The following is a 21,437-nucleotide window of genomic DNA, read 5'->3' as shown; positions in this document are numbered from 1 at the left end:
TTGTTTATTTGTTTTCTCTTTTTTTTTTTTTTTAAAGATTATTGAAGTACCATTTAAAACAAAAGCATAGCCAATGTGACATTTTTAGGATTTAAGAATGCATATTTTTGATGTGACATAATGATCAAAGTCCACTAATGGTGATAACAATACATTAACAATTAAAACAACAATTGTATTATTGTATCAATTAATGATGATAAAAACAATAAGGTGTTCTTAGTCTGGATATCCCACAGTTTCTTCTCATAGAGGGCAAAATAACGTATATCATTGTCTAGTTTGCTTGGTGGTTGTGAGTGCTTAACTGTGAGCAAACCAACTGGTCATTTCAGTTGACTGAAGAACAGTATTTTTAACTGTTCAGATTTAACTCTACATTCCATACTTAGTGCACCTTTTTTTACACTCCTATTGCATGAGCAATGAGCACACACGTTGAGGTAAGTGGACATTCTTCTGTCCTAATGTGGTTTTCAGGCTAATGTGGCCTTTAAAATATAAAGTATGTGCCTTCTTTCACATCATCAGCAGCAGCAACAACAACAACATAAGGGACTCAGCGAGCATTTACACATCAAACGGCCGAGTCTCAGCGTCAACACCAGCACATCAAAACAAATCTACGGAAGCCACCGAACCAGAAGGAGACACCTTAGTCATCGTTAAACCTCTTTCATTATTAACCAGCCGAAAGCTCTGAAAGAACTTGCTGAGCGATCCATGATAAAATATATAGAGAGCGAATTATAAACGGTGCGCAACAGATCAGCTCACGCCCCCTTTTAGCCGGTGAAGCCGACCCCGGTGTTACCTCAGTCTGGGTTGCAATTAGTCGTGCACAGCACTAAATTGGACAGCGCCTCTGGCGAACACATCTAATTTAACTTGTTAAAAACATATCTGCCACTTTAATTTATTCATATTTACAGTCTCTCTCTGTCTGCTCGGAGCCTATTGATGTAAATAGATCCTCTCAATATCGAACTAGAGCAACATAAAGCCCTCATTTTGCTTTTGATTGTAATTTACGGGTTTCCAAATGCTATCCGAGAGTGCCGCTCTCATTGTCTCACCCACTCTGCCCAAAGAGAGGAATGAAGTCAGAAAGTTTAAAAAGTCCATTATTCCTTCAGCACCCCTCCGAGGGCTCTCAGTTTTAAAGCCGGCAGATGAACAGCTGCCTTTTATGTTAATTTTGCAGATATACCTTTTTGCAGCGGGGGCTCCTAAATGTATTTTCCAGCTCAAGACCCAACGTCGAGAATTTCTATTTCACCCTGGGATCTGGAGTTATTACATTTCACTGCTCACACGGACACGCAGGGGTCCAACATAAAAATGCTCCTTAGTCGGTTTGGTAGCTTGATGAACGACTCTATACAAGCGTAGAACAATTTCAGCCGCTATTTTTAGCTCTTTAATGGACTTTAAATAGTTGGTGGCCACAGAAGTGTACACACCCTCCTCCAATAGGTGCCCCAGCTTCTTGCAACTCTCGGGTAATTGGATAAACGCCTAGAGTTTCCAGGGATGAAATGAAACGAAGTGATATGAAATCTTTTTTTGGCTGAAGTAGAAGAATTGGTTATGTAATAAAATGCCAAATTTAGATTTAATTATCACCTTGATTAATGCCAGTTAAATGATTGATGATGAAATTTATGTAGCCTAGAAAATGCAGATTGTTTTAATTAGCACTTCACATAACATTTTTTATGACTTTAACTAAATAATCAGGTTCTTGGTTGATTAAACATGCACATTTGTTCCCAGTTTTAATGTCTAATGCTCCAAGTTAAACAATTGAATAGGCACTTTTTAACATCATGATTCGTTTTGAGATAGTAACCATCAGTTTTAAAATAAACCAACTGCGAAATTAAAGTTTAATTATCATAAGGCATTAAAACAATTCACAAAATCAAATCAAGCATTTTTATAATACTCCTTGGTTGTTGCATGATTTCCTCAGATTTATTTTTATTTTTCTACCAGCAAGGGTCTCCTGAAATATAAGAAATGGGAACCCTTTCTGAATCCTTTCCACATACTTAGATGTTGCATAAGGAATGACACTCTAGTCTAAAGTAAAGGCTTGACATCGGCCACTACAGTAAAATCTTAGAGCCATGTTTATTTTTTGAGATATAGTTAGACCGAAATTCATTCATTCATTTATCGACAACCGCTTTATCCCGTGGTCGCGGTGAGACTGGAGCCCAGAATCATAGGGCGAGAGGCAGGGGACACCCTGGATAGGACGTCTGTCGCAGGGCTAGATCAAAATTATCTAATAAAGTCAAAATTAATGAAAAATAAACTGTATGTAAAAGTTTAGTACATATAAAAAGGTTTTATGCATTATTAATGGAAAAAATATCAAATGTGGAGAATGAAATACAAAAGATTCTTATACTTGAAATTGTAAAACATTAAGACATACATGACTTATAATATACAGCGAATTAGAATTAGAAGAAATGCATACCTCTGTGTAAATATCAAATTTGTTTAGTTTTAATTGCATTTACGTGTGACTTATTCACAAGTACAGTAAATCTGGGTAGTTTGAGAAACACTGCAGTTAAGAACTTTTTCATTCAGGTGTGTAGTTGCCAAAGCGTTGACAACCTTCTTTAACATCTTAACACAGTTTTAAAATATTGATGTAGACAGTCAGATGCTGCTACGAGGATCTAATTACTTAACAACATTGCATGACATCAAGGCAATTAAGGGAAAAGCTCACATTAAATAAAGACATTTTAAAATAGCAACTCTTTGCTCTATATCTTGGCCACCTTCCCTCTGAGAACACGCCAGACTGTGCATATTCTCAAGGCGACCATCTGTTTCCCTGCCGCCAGCTCATGATGGGGTTTCGTCTAGGGGCTAACCAGGGTCCGAGAACTGACGGCTAGCAGACGGCAGCCAGATCAAACCAGACTCCATGTCCGCTTGTCTGGCCCTCTTGGGATCTCTGATGCCACCTTGGGCTGTCACTCAATCTGCCACACAAGCACACTCATCCTCAAGCTGTTGTGTGTTTCCTGTGTGATCCTGTACACTAATTTGATTTGTCTCACGTTTGCTTGCTTTGAAATGTAGATGCGATTACCTATGTGGGTACTTTAAGGTTACGCTTCCCCTTCTTTAGAAAGCCTTACAAACATCACGTGATGAAATGCTGCCTGTTTAGCAGGTCAGTGCAGGTGAAGGAGGGAGCACATGATGGCTCAGAGGTGAAGTCTGGCATCTGGATGGAACCATTAAAAAAATGTGATATGATTACATGCACTTGCTGCTGTGGATATCTTGGTAATGAGTATTTTTTACCTTTCAGTAGTTGGCTACTTGTATAATATTTATATTTTTTCAATCCAAAATAAATGAGCAGTCCCGCTCTGTGTTTTCAGGTCGACACTCTGTACCATAATGGCATAAGTTTCGACAGAAACTGTATTAAATGGACCGAAAAGTAATTGCAGATTGCTCCATTAAAGGGCTTCATTTTGGTTTTATTCTCTCTCCAATGTAAGCATTATCTAATATATAGTCCGACCAACACCTACTGTACACTATTTTCTGATTCTAAACTCGCCTTTCATGAATTCGGTGTCACATCATACAATGTCACCCCAGAATAATGGTGCAAGGACATAACATTAAAATGAACAGAATAAACCTCAAAAAAATCTGACGGAACATCAAGTCTGTCTGTTAAAAAAGGACAAGATATACTTGCATGAATTAACCATAATTTCAAAAGTACTGAGTTCTCTTGAAGTCTTTGATACTGTTAGAGTGAAGCTTTTCTATGCTTTTTCAGTGAAACATTAACCATTAACAATCAAACACTGATGACAGTAGGCTGAGAGGCAGCGCACCAGCTCAACCATCAGGAGCAATCGAGGTAAAATGTCTTGCTCAGGGACACAATGTCAGAATCTCACCCAGAGCTGGGATTGAATCTACAATTTATCAGGCCATAAACCAGGCACTCTGAGCTATGATGGTGTGTTCTAAAAAACATTATTTTTGTTTGAATAATCTTGAGAATAATTATCATTGGCATTTGAGCAGTCTCTTCACATTGAATTATTACTACCTATTGTTTAACTATCACCATTATTATTACTTTAAAAAAAGGCCCTATTAGCCTTTGTACTACTCAGTGTCCATGGAATAGTCCTCAATCCCAAAAAGGTTGGTGACCCCAGGGCTAGATACACAACCATAGTGCCTAGTCTGTCATTATAACTAAAGGTATCGCTGTATATCTGCTCATGAAACGCTAGTTCATTAAAAGTTATGTTATTTAGTTATTTAATGGCTACAGACTGCTGGTATTAGCATACTCTGTCCTTTCCCGCCCGCACTAGCACACATGCACGTCCTCATCGTTGAGACGAGTGAAGGAAACCCGTTGTACATCAGAATGACTGTAATTGCCTTTCCCCCTTTTGTCTACACTTTATCGCAACCTGTCATCTGCTTTATATAATCACTCTCTGCCACAGTCTGACAGATCACTGACTCTGTCCTTCAGTCTTCTCTACAACACTGAACATCTTTTATTGTCTGCGCTTTATCTCTACCTGTCATCTCTTTGCTCTCCTTATGTCTCTCTCTCTTTTCTCTTTCTCTGGGCTTCGTAACCCTGGCGGCATTGTTGTGTCAGGCCTGTCCAACTTGCTGATAGACATCCTGTGCTACAATAGAAGGCAATCTAAGTCCACCATTGAGCTATTGTTGCCTCTGATAGAAAGGACTGAGAGGTGAAGAGGAGCTATCGATTCAGAACGGTCCATGAGCGACAAAACGGGGCGAACTAAACACTGTTGACATCTAGTCTTCTTCCTTGTATACTTTGCGGTGGCTTCGGTGTTAATGTGGGAGCTCTCCCATTCACTTAACGCTGCTGGATGGACAGATGGTGGGAGAATGTATGAATAATGAAGTGGCAGTCAGTTTCCTGCGGTTGCCTCAGCTGATCAAAGATCCACCATTTTGGATTTTACAAAAAGAGTCAGTGAGATGAAAAGGAGAACCTTTAAGAAGAAGAAAATGTTTAAGAAGGTCTGAGGTGTTGGGGAAATGAGCGAAAAGTTGAAAACATTGTTGAGCTTGAATCAATTTAAAAAATTAATAAATGAAATTAGATGTCATTTTGGCGTGGTATAAAAGAGAGGACGTGTAATCAGACAAGATGGAAATATGAACATGGTGGGTAAGAGGAATTGAAAGCTATTTTTGGAATGGTATTTATAACTATATATATATATATATATATATATATATATATATATATATATATATATATATTATAGTCTCCCTTTTTGTCTTCATGTGTAAGTCTCTTCGCCTGGTTCTTCTGCACTGTTAAAATCTTCTTCTGTGTAAAACCTAATTATTATTTATTATTATTTTCTTTATTCCTTAACTATACCTCATCACTGCTGGACTGTCTGATGCAAATTATTTTATTTTCAACAGTGTGTCGACCCATGTCCTCATGGTTGCCAATGAGATATTTGTTTTGTCTCCTGGATGTCTGGTTTAGGTATGCAAGATGGTATTCTCGTTCAAAAATATGAATGCAGATGTATTCTGTGGTCACGGTCACTCGGATGCCTGAGATAAAATGTATTTGAGACACCACAAGGGATACCACAAACACATTTCCAAAAGAAAAAGCATGTTTTGATACCGACGCATTACGGTCCATGCCTCCAAAAAACAAAATTTTGATACCTACCCCAGCTTAATGTGAAACTTTGAAAAAACTTCCACTAAACTACAGCCTTGCTTAAAGCGATATCCAGGCATCACTGCTCTCAGTCTAGACCAACCCACGCTATAAGACCATTCCAACATAGACGTTAAATCATAATGTTACTTCACACAGTTGAACTTTTTTTATTTCAAAAAAGCCGGAACTGTCAGTCAAGTAGTTGGGTTCAATTAAGCTGTTTTGTTTTTTTTATCATTCTTTTTTTTTTACTAGTTTTACGTGCCAACATTTTAAAATATTCTATCAACAGATCTCAGCCTCCAGCAGAATAGCAAACTCACTAGCGGGTTTTCTGTGGATCAAAGTTTGGCACCTTGTAAGAAGGTTAGCGTCTCTCATATGTTTCAGTTTTTGAGAAGCAGCTGAAGCTGAAGCTAAAACTATGATCTGTGAACTTGTGTGTTCAACTGCTCAGCTGCTGCTGCATCTACTCTTTATTATAGATTCATTTTCCATCAGTTTCTCAGCATGCATGGCAGAAATATTGAGAAGGGTTTTAGTTTAGTTTACGTTAAATGTGGTTATTAAACCTTTATTTTCCTTTTATTAAAATGTGAGCATGTTTGTTTTAGATTGCTGTTTAATGTAACATCGATGTAAGTAAGTAAGTAATTCGTATTTATAGAGCGCTTTTCAAGACCAGGGTCACAAAGCGCTTAAACAATCAAAAATTACCCAATAAAATAAATACTTAAAAGGTCAAGACAACACGGAGACAAACATAAGAGTCTCAGAAAATCAAGGAAAAGCCTGCACAAATTGATGAAGTGTTCCAATTGTCTATCCAATTACCAATTTTTTTAACAGCCTCACCCATAGATTTCAAGACTGCAAGAAATAAACACCTTCCCTTCTTAATAACCACCCAACATGCCTAGTGTGTATCAAAGCTGGACTTTAACTTGCATGCAGTGAACAGAGGAGGTTTCAATGACTCTCTGGGTGAATATCAAGGTGGGAATTGTATCCAGAACTATAGCGTGATAAACTTATCTCCATATAAACAGACAAGAACATGGAACAGCTGAAGAGATATGAACATAGGATATAGAAAGTAGTTAAGGACTTACACTACCGTTCAAAAGTTTGGGGTCACCCAGAAAATGTTGTGTTTTCCATGAAAAGTCACACTTATTTACCACCATGAGTTGTAAAATGAATAGAAAATATAGTCAAGACATTGACAAGGTTAGAAATAATGATTTTTATTTGAAATAATATTTTTTTTCCTTCAAACTTTTCTTTCGTCAAAGAATCCTCCATTTGCAGCAATTACAGCATTGCAGACCTTGGGCATTCTAGCTGTTAATTTGTTGAGGTAATCAGTAGAAATTTCACCCCATGCTTCTAGAAGCCCCTCCCACAAGTTGGATTGGCTGGATGGGCACTTCTTGCGTACCATACGGTCAAGTTGCTCCCACAACAGCTCAATGGGGTTTAGATCTGGTGACTGCGCTGGTCACTCCATTAAAGATAGAATACAAGCTGCCTGCTTCTTCTCTAAATAGTTCTTGCACAACTTGGAGGTGTGCTTTGGGTCATTGTCCTGTTGTAGGATGAAATTGGCTCCAATCAAGCGCTGTCCACAGGGTATGGCATGGCGTTGCAAAATGGAGTGATAGCCTTCCTTATTTAGAATCCCTTTAACCCTGAACAAATCTCCCACCTTACCAGCACCAAAGCAACCCCAGACCATCACGTTACCCCCACCATGCTTGACAGATGGCGTCAGGCACTCTTCCAGCATCTTTTCAGTTGTTCTGCGTCTCACAAATGTTCTTCTATGTGATCCAAACACCTCAAACTTTGATTCGTCCGTCCATAACACTTTTTTCCACTCTTCCTCTGTCCAATGTCTGTGTTCTTTTGCCCATATTAATCTTTTTCTTTTATTGGCCAGTCTCAGATATGGCTTTTTCTTTGCCACTCTGCCCTGAAGGCCAGCATCCCGGAGTCGCCTCTTCACTGTAGATGTTGACACTGGCGTTTTGTGGGTACTATTTAATGAAGCTGCCAGTTGAGGACCTGTGAGGCGTCTATTTCTCAAACTAGAGACTCTAATGTACTTATATTCTTGCTGAGTTGTGCAGCAGGGCCTCCCACTTCTCTTTCTACTCTGGTTAGAGCCTGTTTGTGCTGTTAGTAGTGAGTAGTACACACTGTTGTAGGAAATCTTCAGTTTCTTGGCAATTTCTCGCATGGAATAGCCTTAATTTCTAAGAACAAGAATAGACTGTCGAGTTTCACATGAAAGTTCTCTTTTTCTGGCCATTTTGAGCGTTTAATCATCCCCACAAATGTGATGCTCCAGATACTCAACTAGCTCAAAGGAAGGTCAGTTTTATAGCTTCTCTAACCAGCTAAACTGTTTTGAGCTGTGCTAACATAATTGCAAAAGGGTTTTCTAATCATCCATTAGCCTTCTGACCCAATGAGCAAACACATTGTACCATTAGAACACTGGAGTGATAGTTGCTGGAAATGGGCCTCTATACACCTATGTAGATATTGCACCAAAAAACAGACATTTGCAGCTAGAATAGTCACTTACCACATTAGCAATGTATAGATTAGTTTAAACTTAGATTAGTTTAAAGCACTGTTTAAAAAAAACAGTGCTTTTCTTTCAAAAATAAGGAAATTTCTAAGTGACCCCAAACTTTTGAACTAGTGTACATCGTCTCTGAATTCATCATTACATTACACTATCATTACAATTAATAAGTGGAGTTAAAGTCAAGTCCACACATACCTAAAACAAGGGGATTCTCATCACATCTTTATTGTGTCATAAGACTCTTTAAAGTATCGTCCGATGTTTATTCCTTGCGTTATGCAGTTATAAATAACCAGCTCAATCTGTTTCAGGGGGAGATTAAAGCTGAGCAACATAGCTTTATGTTCAAGAGATTCCTCTGCTTATTCTCTTGACATCATTTCTATAAGTGAATATTTCGTAATGGTGATTACTTCAAACAGTTGTAAGATCCAGCAGTTTGAAGTCACAAGAGTCAGCTGAAATCCAGTGTATTCTTCATTTTAGGAACATCTTAACAGTCAGCCTGTTATGCATTATAACAAATGATTGAAAACTATTTTCATGAAATTATTTTTTTTTCCTCTAAAATAATTTGATTAAAAATGTAATTACGAACCTGCAAACTTCTTTCTGTTGCGCGGTCACACCACTGTGCCACCGTGCGCCCCTCACTCACACCAGCTAAATATTCTTAGAGAAAAATGTGTTTTTAAAGCACCAAAAAAGTACAGAGTAGGGAGAATGGGAAAACACCACAGGACAGAAAGAAATGAAGGAGATGATGGAGGAATGTGAGTGAAAATGATTAAAGCCAGAAGCTCCAATAATGCAAAGGTAATTACTTTCTGCAGTACTCACACTTGCATCGCACCCTGCCACATTAACGTTGGTATGAGGTGAAAAAATTGTGAAAGAAAAAAAGGTGGATATATATATATAATATAATAATAAACATTTATTATTATATTATAATTTAATATGATGAAAGGTTCTTCTCAGACATGAAAAAAATGGACAAATAGGACAAACCTTGAAAGGCCTGCACGAGGCATTTCCTGGAAAAAGAAGAATATCACCTCAGAACTGTTGCATGTGTTTTGAAAATAGTGTTTAATTATCACAGGACTTACTAATGAATAATAAGAATTCACCTTGAATAATAGAGTAATACCTTTGACACTGGAATGTGCGTGAATGCAACTGACGTAATGTTATAAGAATACTTTAGGACAAGAGTATAAGAATCAAGAGAACACAATAATATACAATTACAGGTTAAAGGGCAACTAATGTCATGATTTAAGTGTCTCTTAGATTCATCTTAAACCTCTGTTGTACTCATCAGTATGTTTCTGTTTGTAATTTTTTTTTTTTATTGATATAAATACATCAAACATGAATTTAAAGCGTTCTATTATTTGTAATTTGGCTTATATCATATCCAGTACATGTTAACAATGTCAAGGTATTTGTGCAATAAAAATGATTGTTGATTACTGTTCCTAGGTTCCCAAAGTCTGTTTTTTTTTTTTTAGAAAAGGATGGAAGTCAGGTATAATTTACTTTGTTGGGATGTTGGAATTGAAAAGTGGTCCAGAAATCCTGGAAGGTCTTGAGTGAGGAGATTAGAAGAAAGTTCGAGCAGCAAAACAAACGTTTTCCTAATAAATTCGGAGCACAATTATTATCTAAAGCCCAGAATGGTGTGACACTACTCAGGTGTGGCCCATGTGAAAAATGACAGGTCTGTAGAGAATCAAAAATCAAGTTTTAGGAGTAGACTCAGACAATGGTGAGTTTAATGACTTTAAAAGGTCAATTCCTTAAAGTACACACTACTTTTGCATATATGCACTGTAATGTCATAATTCCTTGTGGTTCCACCCCACCACCCTTCGAGGGGCGGCGAGCACGCCCGCACCTTAGTTCTGCTGAGCCTGAAGGACAACTGGAGGTGTTTATTGCTAAACGACTTTCCTTTCCCTCGCCACGCTCTTTCTCTCCTTCTTGCTCTCCATCTTTCTCCCTCCATCTGTTGGATAGTTTGCCGCATCAGCTGTTCTTTTAGCCACACTGAAATGACCCCTCAAGGAAAGGTAATCCTTGTCGTGTGGGGGTGTGTGCGTGCACCTATCGTGGATGTGCCGCTCACATGTATTGAATTCTGCAACTCAACTGCTGGCTTCTCCCACTTCTGCTATCATATTCACACTTGTGACCCAACCCTGAAATACGCTGCTGTTGAATTCTCGTTGAGGTGTCAGCACAGTAATTCCTCGTGATGGGCAGAGATTTTGGTTATGTTTCGCCTCCATAATCTGAATCCAATCATACATCGCAGACAATTTCTGTGTGACAATTTCAAGTGATTTAGATATAAAACCTAATTTTGGTTACAATTTGTGTCTTGGGTCCATGTGTAGGACAGACATTTTCAAACTAAAAAAAAAAATAGAATGCTGTTTGAATGCAAGCACTGTTTTAGTCAGTACAGTGTCATAGCTATTGGGTGTTATTATAAAAAGTGTAGACAATCTCTAGATATGAGTGTGCTTGTAGTTGTACCACACATTCAAATCGAAGGGATTATGAAAAAATCCATAGTTTTAGACTGTCATTATCATTATTCATTATAATTGCAAGTGTGTGTCACTCTGCTTATCCAAAACATATACTGTATTTGACATTCATTTGTTCTCTGAACCTTTTCTCCAATCTGAGCCACCTCAAATGTACTCCTCTCTTTAACATCTTCAATATGAGACGCTTGTTTAGCTCATCCACTGTTGCTCCCTTATGCTGCTGACTTTTCCATCAACCCGCTGTGCTGAGAAGGGAACTAGCTAAATAGCTGCAGGCATGTGTGCGAGTGGCTGTCTGTCCATATCTGTGCTCTGATGGACCAATGGCTTCTCCAGATTGTCACCTGCCTCTCGCCCTAAACTGCTGTGTAGTCCGGACGCAATGCCCTTTTTTTTAACGCGTAACTGGTAAAGAGAATTGTAATAATTATCATCATCATCATCGCTTACTTATGATAGTGCCTGAGTCACAGCAGAAAACTGACGGGTGAAGTGCATATAGTGAGCCTCTTTGATGAAAACCTACTAATTTGTCCGGAACATAATTTTTTCAATGGCGGTGTTCGCTAAAGCCGTGGGGACGAAGATCGCCTTCAAAGTTTTTCAATGTTTACAACCACTCAACCTTTTCTATTTCAAATTCAGGGAATATATTCCGCTTCTGTCGCTGCTTGTTGTGAGTCTCACTGGTGTCACCCTGTAACCGAGATGAGGATGTTGTTTCCTCTGTGTCCTTTTCTTAGCAATTTCAGTGCCAAAAAATTTCTGACTTACAACCTGGGATCAACAAAAATGGCTTGAATTTCATCAGGTCCACTTTTGCACATCAGCAGGATACATTTTCCCTGTCTTGTGTTTCTGATGGTCTTTTAGGTCTTGTTCTCTTTGAAAATAAAGCATCAGTGAAATTTCAAACCGCTTAGGACAAATTGAAGCAAGGGCGATAAATATTTATACAATACAATGTCTGCTCTTCGAACGCTGCTCTTTTTCTCAAGTTCCCGGGTCACGTTATTGATATTTAGGTGGTCCACCTTCAGGAATTGTCAATGTTATAAGAAAATATTTACTTAAGAAAAGTCAAGTTTCAAGCTGTCTGAAATCAATATTAACCTTTTTGTGTCTTTCTTTTGCAGGACAACTACACATTTGCACAGCCGGGAATCCAGAAAAAAGTCAAAGCCCTGGAGGAGCTGGTCAGCAGGATTGACGGTGAGTCGTCGGCTTTCCCCTCATCCTTCAATCCTTGCACTTATCCAACACTCATCTGCCGGTACTTTCTGCTCACCACAGGGTGTATGTTCTCCCCTGACCTTTTACTCGCTTCTCTCACTTTGTTCAAACCTTTTTGCGGCTTCACTTTCACTCCTTCAATCTCTGATGTTCGTGATACGATTACCATAGTCACTGCTATCAAAGTGACACATTAAATATCTGTATTTTACTTTTGGGCCAATCAAAGTATTAATTACATATATTCACAGTCAATCAGATCTATGCATTTTTATATTAATCTTTGAAATGTCACGATTGAATAATACAATAGTAGGTCTAAACAAACAACCATATCACATTTGTTTATGATGTACAAGTTAACCTTATAACGGAGAGAAAGTCATTGGATTTGAATACTGAAACAGAAATGTATCTTTAAAAACTCAACAACAATATTGTGGCATTCATTTGAGATTTTCTTGTCTTTGTAACAGAATGCATTAGATTATGCTGGATCTGTTTATGTGACAGGTTGAATAATAATGCTGAAATTCTTTCACAAATTTTCACACCAACTATCTCCTGTTGATCAGTTTTTATAATTGTGTGACTTTGTGATTTTGCTCCCTAATTATAATTCTGCCGGCTCGTCAGGTGAGTGAGGTGGTTTTTGCTGCGCAGCGTGGTGTGCCGAGGGCTGCACACGGAGCACTCATAAACAGCTCAGCGACGCTCCACACACTTTTCTCTTAATTAACTAACCACATTTTCTGCCGTACATTTGTGTACCTCATATGGAATCAGATGCAAGTTTCCTATCTATTTTCCGTCAAAGAGTGGAACTACTAAAAGCATAATCTGAGTTAATGTTGATAATGTGGTCGTGATCTTGGCTAACCTTGGTGCTGTCGGACACTGCTGTCAGCTGCTCCGTCAGCCTGAAGGAGGCACCACTCTCTACTGCATTCAAATGTCCCACTTTTAAAAGGGCCTGCATTTTCACGTGTTAGTCTGAGCTCAAATATAGAAATTAAATCACAGAACAACAATTGCCTCCACCAGAACGTTTAATTTTTATCAAACTATAGCTCTCGTAACCTCTCTTTCGCCAACATTTCAGAGGTGTGGAAAACTATAAAGTAGTAACTTTAAAACAAGGTCATGATGAGGGACTGCATCTTGGAGAGGAAGACTTCAACATTTGAAACATGTGAGTGAGTCAGGAGAGGTGGGATTTCACATTAGTTGATCTTTAAATGCTATAAGGACAAGCAATTGAATAGCTGAAGAAAAACGTCATTGATCATTTACACATTAAAAGAGAAAAATGCCCCTTTTTGATACTAATTATCAAAGTTTATGCTTCGTGGTGTTCCTGAGTTGTTTCGCAATGTGTGTAAATGATGGGATGGAAGTTGATACGAGAGTACAGGTATGGAGATTAGGATTTGGAGGTCTGAATGAGTGACAACCAGGCTGTTACTGATCATAAAGTTTGGATTACCTTCATTCTCCCTGATGAACAAGAACTGAACACACATGAAGGCTTGGATAAAGACTGAACTCCTTTTTCATTAATTTTATGCAGCTATTGCAAGTCTGAAGAAGTGGCTACACAAAACACTAGTCACACAGTCTATTTCTACCTTTGTGATTATTTATGGTAATTTATTATTTTTTAAACTTTGATCACTGTTTTATGTCGGACATAAATTAAAGGCCAACATAACAACAGGATATTTTATTTTGGGTTGATTTACTTTATAAACTTAAAGCAATCTGTAAAATTATCGGTCCAGGGACACTTTCAGTAGTAAATTGAATATAGCGTGACGACGGAGCTGTAGACCCTTCTGACCCCCTCTGAAAGTGCATTTTTTGGCGAAACTACATTAATTTCTGTCAATTTGGTCAGTGAGAATGCGCTGAAGCTCTGCCACATGGAGATGTGTTTGTCTTCAGCATTTGTCTTGACTGGTGATGCCGCTCCCTGTCAAGAGTTTCTGTTTGGCCTTTCTGATATAGCCTGTATTTTGTTGGTAGATTTTTTTCTTATATTTTTCATAATGAACAGGATCACATTAAAGCTCTGGCAGTGGACATTAGCATTAAAGTAATGGTATTTTTTGTTTTACATTTTTAAGTTAAGATATGTCATGGCTGATTTTAGATGGTAAAAGTGCACCTAATATTCTTGATTGGATTTTGTGTTTACAATGCGATTAATTATGGTTCTTGGAGAAACCCTGTTTTGTAATATCCCAGCCCTTATATTAACAAATTTATTTTGTTGTGCCTTACATCACCACATTAAATGCAATTTGTAAATCAGGTGAGTGTGAGTTTAGTAACTGAGATGAATCAAGTAAAAATGGACCTCCAGTTATCACAGAGCCATATTTGGCTGTATCTTAAGTTCCCTGTCATCACAATTGGAGCATTTTACAGCTCGTTGACATTATGACCTCTAACGACATCACTGATGGCTTTTATCTTGTGTTGCTGGATATTTTTTCTCCATCCGCTGTTGACAGGACATCTACTTTAGGCACAATGGCCGCTCATGTCTTCCAAATAGCCTATCAGCACTTATCAGATGTGGAGTGATAAAGAGGGGAGTCGCGGCTTACATAACAAACGGTACAGCCTAATCGTGTATCCAATGAGCTTCCGCTAGACTTTTGAAGTTTCTAGCTTTTGATTGTTCTTTTAGAAGGGTTTCAACTGGGTTTTTTCACCTTGTTCCACTTATATGGGAATTCCCTTTTTCCTCTTGCTTTTCTACACATTTATATCAAGACATGTTTCTTATCTAAATGTAGCACAAGAGCCCTTCAAAATGATGCAAGATATTGCAAGATTAACATATAATAACAACGTGTCTAAGGTAAAAATATGTATCGTGCGCAAAATTCTATGAGATAGTAACTCAATAAAGATACCAACGAAAAACATAGCAGAATTCTTCTGTCTACTGACTGGGAGTGAATACTGTGTTTGAGCCATAAGACAGGATACAAGCAAGAGGAGAAGATCATTATAAAGATGTCTTTGTTGTTCATTATTCAAAGACTGTGCTGAAAAATTCAGTTCAACTTGAGGATGACCTTATGTGAGTTGCAAGAAGGGCAACCTGTAGTCAAGCGTGTGCTTCTTCCTTAGTACACGTTTATGTTAAAAAATAAAGAAAAATACTGTTTTCCGGCCCCTTAGTATCAGAACAATAACTGTAATGCTCTTGTGCCATTTTAACATTTTATCTTTCTTGCAACTTTTAAAGGTATCTCAGTATTTCAGCCATATAAAAATACTGTCTCTGACCCATTGGCGTAAATAATTTGGATTGGTTGCCCGGGTGAAGTTGTGTTTAGCGTTGTTGTCGAATTAATAGCTTGGATTCTATGGAAACATGACTGTTCAAAATTAATCCATACAAATACAACGAAAAAGTCTCATCATAACAAAGTTATCTTAAGACACTTTACAGTTAAAGTATGACTATAGTGGAGAAAGGAAAAAAGATCCCAGCAATTCAATAATAAGTAAATCAGATCGAGGTGTTGGTGAGGAAAAACTTACTTTTAGAAGGCAGAAACCTCGAGCAGAACCAGACTCAATGTTCCTGCTGTGACCGGCTGGGAGGAAGGATGGGGCTCGGTGTCTAAAACTCCTCCAGCAATCTAAGCCTGAGCAGCTAAGATGAACAGAAAGATTCAGGCAGAGCCCAAGTCAGTCCTGGTTATAGGCTATATGGAAAAGCAAGGTTTTAAGATTGTTTTTAAACATATTGCGGGTGTCTGCCCTCCTGAGTGAAGCCGGTAGTTGGTTCTACAGCAGAGGGGCTTGAAAACTGAAGGCCCTGGCTCCAAATCTACATTTAGAGATTTGTGGTATAACTAATAGATCAGAGTTTAAGGATCGTAAGGTCCTAGAAGGATTTTAAATTGTATTCTAAATTCTACAGGGGGATGTAAAGAAGACAGCACAGGGGAAATGTGTTCGCGCCTCTTAGTCTTAGTCAGGACACAAGCTGCATAGTTCTGAATGAGCTGAAGAGTTCTGAGAGACTTCTTAGAACATCCTGACAGAAGAGAATTACAACAGTCCAGCCTGGAGGTAACAAAAGCATGGATGAATTTCTCAGTATCATCCAAAGGAAAGAAGTGCCTGATTTTTTAAATGTTACGAAGGTGGAAGTAGGCGGTCCGTGAGATTTGTTTGATAAGTCCATGTCAAAGCAGACACCCAGATTCTTTACCGTGGTGCTAGAAGCAGGTCCATTCTGTAAAGCTAGATCATTAGTTAATGATTGTCTCAGATGTTGTGGAGGAAGTTTTTGGTCATCTAGGAGTGTAGTTGTGTTAGCTGATTTCTTTCATCTGGCTTCATTGACAAGTAGAGTTGGGTGTCATCAGCATAACAGTGAACGTTTATAGAGTGTCTTCTGATCAAGTCCTCTAGTGGGAGCATATAGATTGTGAATAGGATTGGACCAAGAACAGAACCTTGTGGGACACCATAGCTGACCTTAAAGTGTATGGAGGAGAGTTGACATGTACATAGTGCTTTCTATCCGACTGGTAGGATTTAAACCAGTTTAGAGCAGTTCCATGTATGTTTATATGGTTTTCTAACCTCTGTAGCAGGATTTGGTATCAACAGTGTCAAATGCAGCACTGAGATCTAGAAGAACAAGGATGTTGATCCAAAAATAAATGTAGATGTTCACAGATGATACAGTAATAAGGTAAACAATAAAAAGAGAAACGATTGTTCAGCTCCGAGGGAGAGAGACGTTGCGAGACGCTGCACGGTGTCGCTTACAGGACAATTGTTACATGCTGCGTGTAGGCAGCTTTCCTTCCCTGTCATATAACCATCTGTTGACAGTGTAAGATAGCTGGTGTACGGGGTAAATCTCAATTTATTCCTTCATTGTCTTCCTCTTCTTAGTATTCCTCTTCTGTTTTGACTCCTTATGAACTACAGAATATAATGAGACCAGCTGACGGCCATTGTTCTCTTATAGTGCCATTTAAATGCATGAATGCAGTTTGCTACGCATGCAAATAACTAATACACAAAGTTCAGCCGCACAATTAATTCTGGATAGTGCTTTTCTGGCTCATTACCTATTATAAATGAGTGAGTTCCTTATCTTTATTCAAGAGCCGGGTCTTTCAAGGTAAATGCCCAATGTTGGATTTTCTTTCAGATAATCTACTTGGTTCTCTTCTCAAAATGTTTTTCATTAAAAAATAAATGTATTCATAACCCTTCTGCATATATCTCCACTATTTTTTACTTTTAGTGTAATTCAACCTAAGCAATTAGGATTCTTTCAGAAATTATAATATATCAACACAGCTTGCACAACACACAAAGGTTAGTGTCCATTACCTGTCGCACCTCTACACTATTTTGACCGCTCCAGGATGGTGGCAGTTTTTAAACTATTCTGCCATGCTCAGATCATTTATCTCTATATTTTTACAAGTTAATCATGCGAAATGACGGATGTGTTCTCTGTGTGTTAACTGGCTGTAGCTTCGTTTGGACCTCGAAGGGGAAAAAAGAGGTTTCAGTCATTTATAGTCATGTACATGACAACAACAATAATTTAAGTCACTATTCCATGCATGTCAATGAATGAATAAAAACTAATTTGTGCTTACCTTCCATGTGCCCCGTTGATCCTACAGATCAGGATCCAGGTTAGTCAGACCCATAAAATTGGTCTTGAGATAGTCGGTGCTTAAATCAACCTGTATTTAGGTTTAACCTTTAGTAAAGGCAAATGGTATTTTTACTTCTTTCACATTTTTCTCCCTCTCCTTTATGATTATCTCGAGCATGCTGCCAACAGCCATTAGCTTTTGGTGTTGCTGCCTGAAAGAGACATTACTTCAGTCTCCTCACATTGTTCCTCGTATCTCTTTATCCGTCTCTCTCATCCGTCGGTGTGTTGCAATCCTTGGTTCATCAACATGCAAATCACCCAAAGGTGAATTTAGTTATGCAAATGTGAAATCAGATGACGGCTCTTGTATTTGCACTTGTGTTAGGGGGAAAGATTTGATGCAAGAATTTGAATAGAGTTTAATTAGTGTTGTTTGAAACAGTGCAAGAATTAGAGGCCGTTGTATAATGTTTACTCATCATGTGTTCACACTGATAGATTGTTGTCAGTTAAAATCAAATTTTCAAAAACACACTGAGGCATCCCCAGGAGTTCTCTAATCCATATTTGCTTTCCTGGATTATGTTCTTTCTTTCTATCCCCAAATGTAATGTTCAGCTAACTTAATGAAAATCGATCAGAAAGCCATTGCTTTCATGCCAACCTAAGGAGCTGAAGTTACAGAAACCATTTAACATTTGTTTAATATGGTATAAATCAGTGGTCCCCAACCTTTTACAAATTAGGGCCCACTTTTAAGTCTCAAAAGTCTTTGCGGCCCTCCTCCGTCCCCATAAATACGAAGGCATTATAATGTGTTCTCATTTCCTTGTCACATGTATAATACTCAAAGGAAAAACAATATAATGACAGAATATTTGAAAATGTTTAATATCCTTTTAAACTTAACAAGTTTTAACATTTAAAACATTATATTTATTTTTATTTTTATATAATAACATCCACCCTCCCACAAAAAAATGATATCATTTTGGAAATGATTTTGCGCTCTACTTGCAATACCTTCACGGTCCACATGTTGGGAGTCACTGGTATAAATCTTTCAGTCATGGGGGTCTTGCGTCTCCATTCTGCCCCTGTTCCCTTGACCCGAGTTTGCCTCCCCTCTTAAACCTGCACTGAAAGGTCACAAGTCTTCTTGCTAAACTTAAGATATTTGGTTGAGCAGTCTGGGAGTCTATAAGACATTCGGATTTGGCGGATAAACACACACACCGAACAGATAGACATTTCATCTATTTTAGAAGGGTTAATTTTTCATTTTTGTCAAACTGTATCATTTTATTTTAATTAAATTAAATTCAATTTTAAGTGTCTTACCGTAATAAAGTTATAGGCATCAGAATCCAGGGAGGGTGCTGGAGAGAACTCTGGATCTGTTGACATGGTGGAGATCCTGGATCCAGGAGCCCTGGACCTCTTGGATAGATGGAAAAAAGTGTTGGTTTAAAGTGCACATGTGATGAATAAACTGCATAGGATACTCCTCCAACAATCGGCTATAGCAGCTAAGAAAAAACAAAAGAGCCTGAGTCAGCCCAAACTATAGGCTTTATCGAATCTTTTCTCGAGGCTTTATCTTAAATATTAAGAGGGTGACTGCCCTCCGAACTAAAGATGGTAATTGGTTCCACAGCAGAGGGGCTTGAAGACTGAAGGCCCTGGCCCAATGTTTACATTTAGAGATTTGTGGTATAACTAATAGATCTGAGTTTAAGGATCGTAGCATCCTATAATGTTTAAGTTTGGATTAGATCCGTGATGTATGTTGGTGCTTGACCATGTAAAGCTCTGTAGGTTAAAATAAGGATTTTAAATTGTATTATTAATTCAACTGGAAGTCAATGAAAAGAGGACAGCACAGTGGAAATGTGATCTCTTAGTCTTAGTCAGGACACAAGCTGCAGAACGGAAGCTTAATGAACTGAAGAGTTCTGAGATACTTTTTTGAACATCCTGACGGAAGAGAGTGTAGTGATTATAGCCCTTTTAAAAAGGTTTACTTCCAGAACATCTAAGTTCTGGTAGATTTAACTGTAAAATTGCCTCTAGGAAAGAATACCTGAATTTTGAGGTCCACCTTTGAGTCTTAGTCCAAAGAAAACTATTACATTTACGTGCATAATAATTAATTACTTGGCCTTATTAATTCATTATGAAACACTAGTTTAAATCAATCTCATTTAACTGAAGTTACTACTTGTTGCAGTGATTAATGTTCTTTACTGTCTAAGAGGCTCTTAAATTGATTATATAAAAATCTGAAAAATGGTAAATGCAACTGACGTACTTTTCATAGGATTTATTGAAAGAAACTAAGAGAAACGGGAGAACAGTTAAGAACAATGGAATGGAATGATGATGATTGCTTTTATATCATGGAAAGAACAATATTAATGACTCAGGTTTGAAGGTTTTGATAAGTGTCAACTCTGAGAAAGCTTTATAACCTATTTTTAAGATAATCTTGCTACGTCTGATCAATTTAAACAATCCCAACACATCAATCAATGCAAGAGGGACATTGTTACAGTTTCTTACGTCGTCGAGAGGAGAGAGGAAGGTGTGATGACGACGAGGCGTTTGAGGTGAGGAGGATGAGGTGAGCTGGCTAGCAAAGATCTTCCTCGACCGAGTTGGCGTAACCGATCAGAGACGTATCTTTACTCGGTTCAAGGGATCTGAAGTCTTTGACTCATGGATCTTCTCTGGAAGAGTATTTTGGTTGCCAGGTAGAGCCAGAGAGGTTCAGGCTTGCTTGGCTGGCTGCTGGAGGTTGGATTGCGTGCAGCTTGCTTGCGTCCTGAGAAGGTCGTGCAGCTGGGGAGACTTGCCACAACAAGTTGCAGGAAGGGGGCAGGAGTCAGAAATGGGAGTTTAGAGGGGAGAGGATGCAAAGCCAAGAGGGCAAGCAGGCTGGCAAGTTTGATGAGAAGAAGGTAAGGGAGGTGCAGTTTCCCGCGGCTCTCTTTAAGCCATTCTTTCATGCTCCGGGACTGTGGGCGACATCTGATTGCTCAGCAACTATTGGCTAGAGATTATCTTTTGGTCCCCTCTCCCTTTCCTTTTCCTCCTTCTGATTGACCTTGAAACTTTATTTGACGTTATTGAAAGATATGAGGGTCACACATAATGCTAACTTATCCTAACATTCCCAGCTCTTTCTAAGGATCAGAATGATATCAAACATTACATGTTATGAGATGTATGTTCAAACAGCATATAGACGTCAAAACACTTTTATGTTTCGTTCTATGGTTGATGTGATTTTCTTCTTTGGCTTCTCTTTACCTGAAAATATTTTATTGAACAAGAAAATGACATTTAATACTCACCGAAGTTGAAATGACCGCTGCAAAAACTGCAATTTTCAGAACACTATTGTAATGTGAACCAAAACACTATTGAGAGAAAATATTTCTACTCGGGATCAGGAACATCATGAGAGTCGAATGTTATCATGTAGAGGTTAAGTCGATGTGTAATCCATCTTCAGACACACACTTAATAAATGTCTGTATATGAAGTCTTATGAAGTCTAGCACAACACAGTTTTGAGTCTAACATCTGATTAGATTATAAAGAAGAGACACAACTCTCCGC

At 38.2% G+C, this 21,437-nt stretch overlaps 1 protein-coding gene across 3 annotated transcripts in view; it reads left to right on the top strand.

Annotated features, from left to right (window-relative positions):
- Nucleotides 1-21,437, top strand: part of tbc1d22a (TBC1 domain family, member 22a) — a 126,141-nt gene that overhangs the window by 65,536 nt on the left and 39,168 nt on the right. For all 3 annotated transcript variants that reach the window (XM_087787833.1, XM_087787834.1, XM_087787832.1), the window contains one exon: nucleotides 12,055-12,130. In XM_087787833.1, the coding sequence (XP_087643959.1) occupies nucleotides 12,055-12,130 (76 nt within the window). The remainder of the gene's footprint in view (nucleotides 1-12,054; nucleotides 12,131-21,437) is intronic.

This window comes from Callionymus lyra, chromosome 3 (assembly GCF_982586985.1).
Source record: "Callionymus lyra chromosome 3, fCalLyr1.hap1.1, whole genome shotgun sequence".
Classification (NCBI taxonomy): Eukaryota; Metazoa; Chordata; class Actinopteri; order Syngnathiformes; family Callionymidae; genus Callionymus; species Callionymus lyra.
This window is presented reverse-complemented; position numbering and strand designations above follow the sequence as displayed.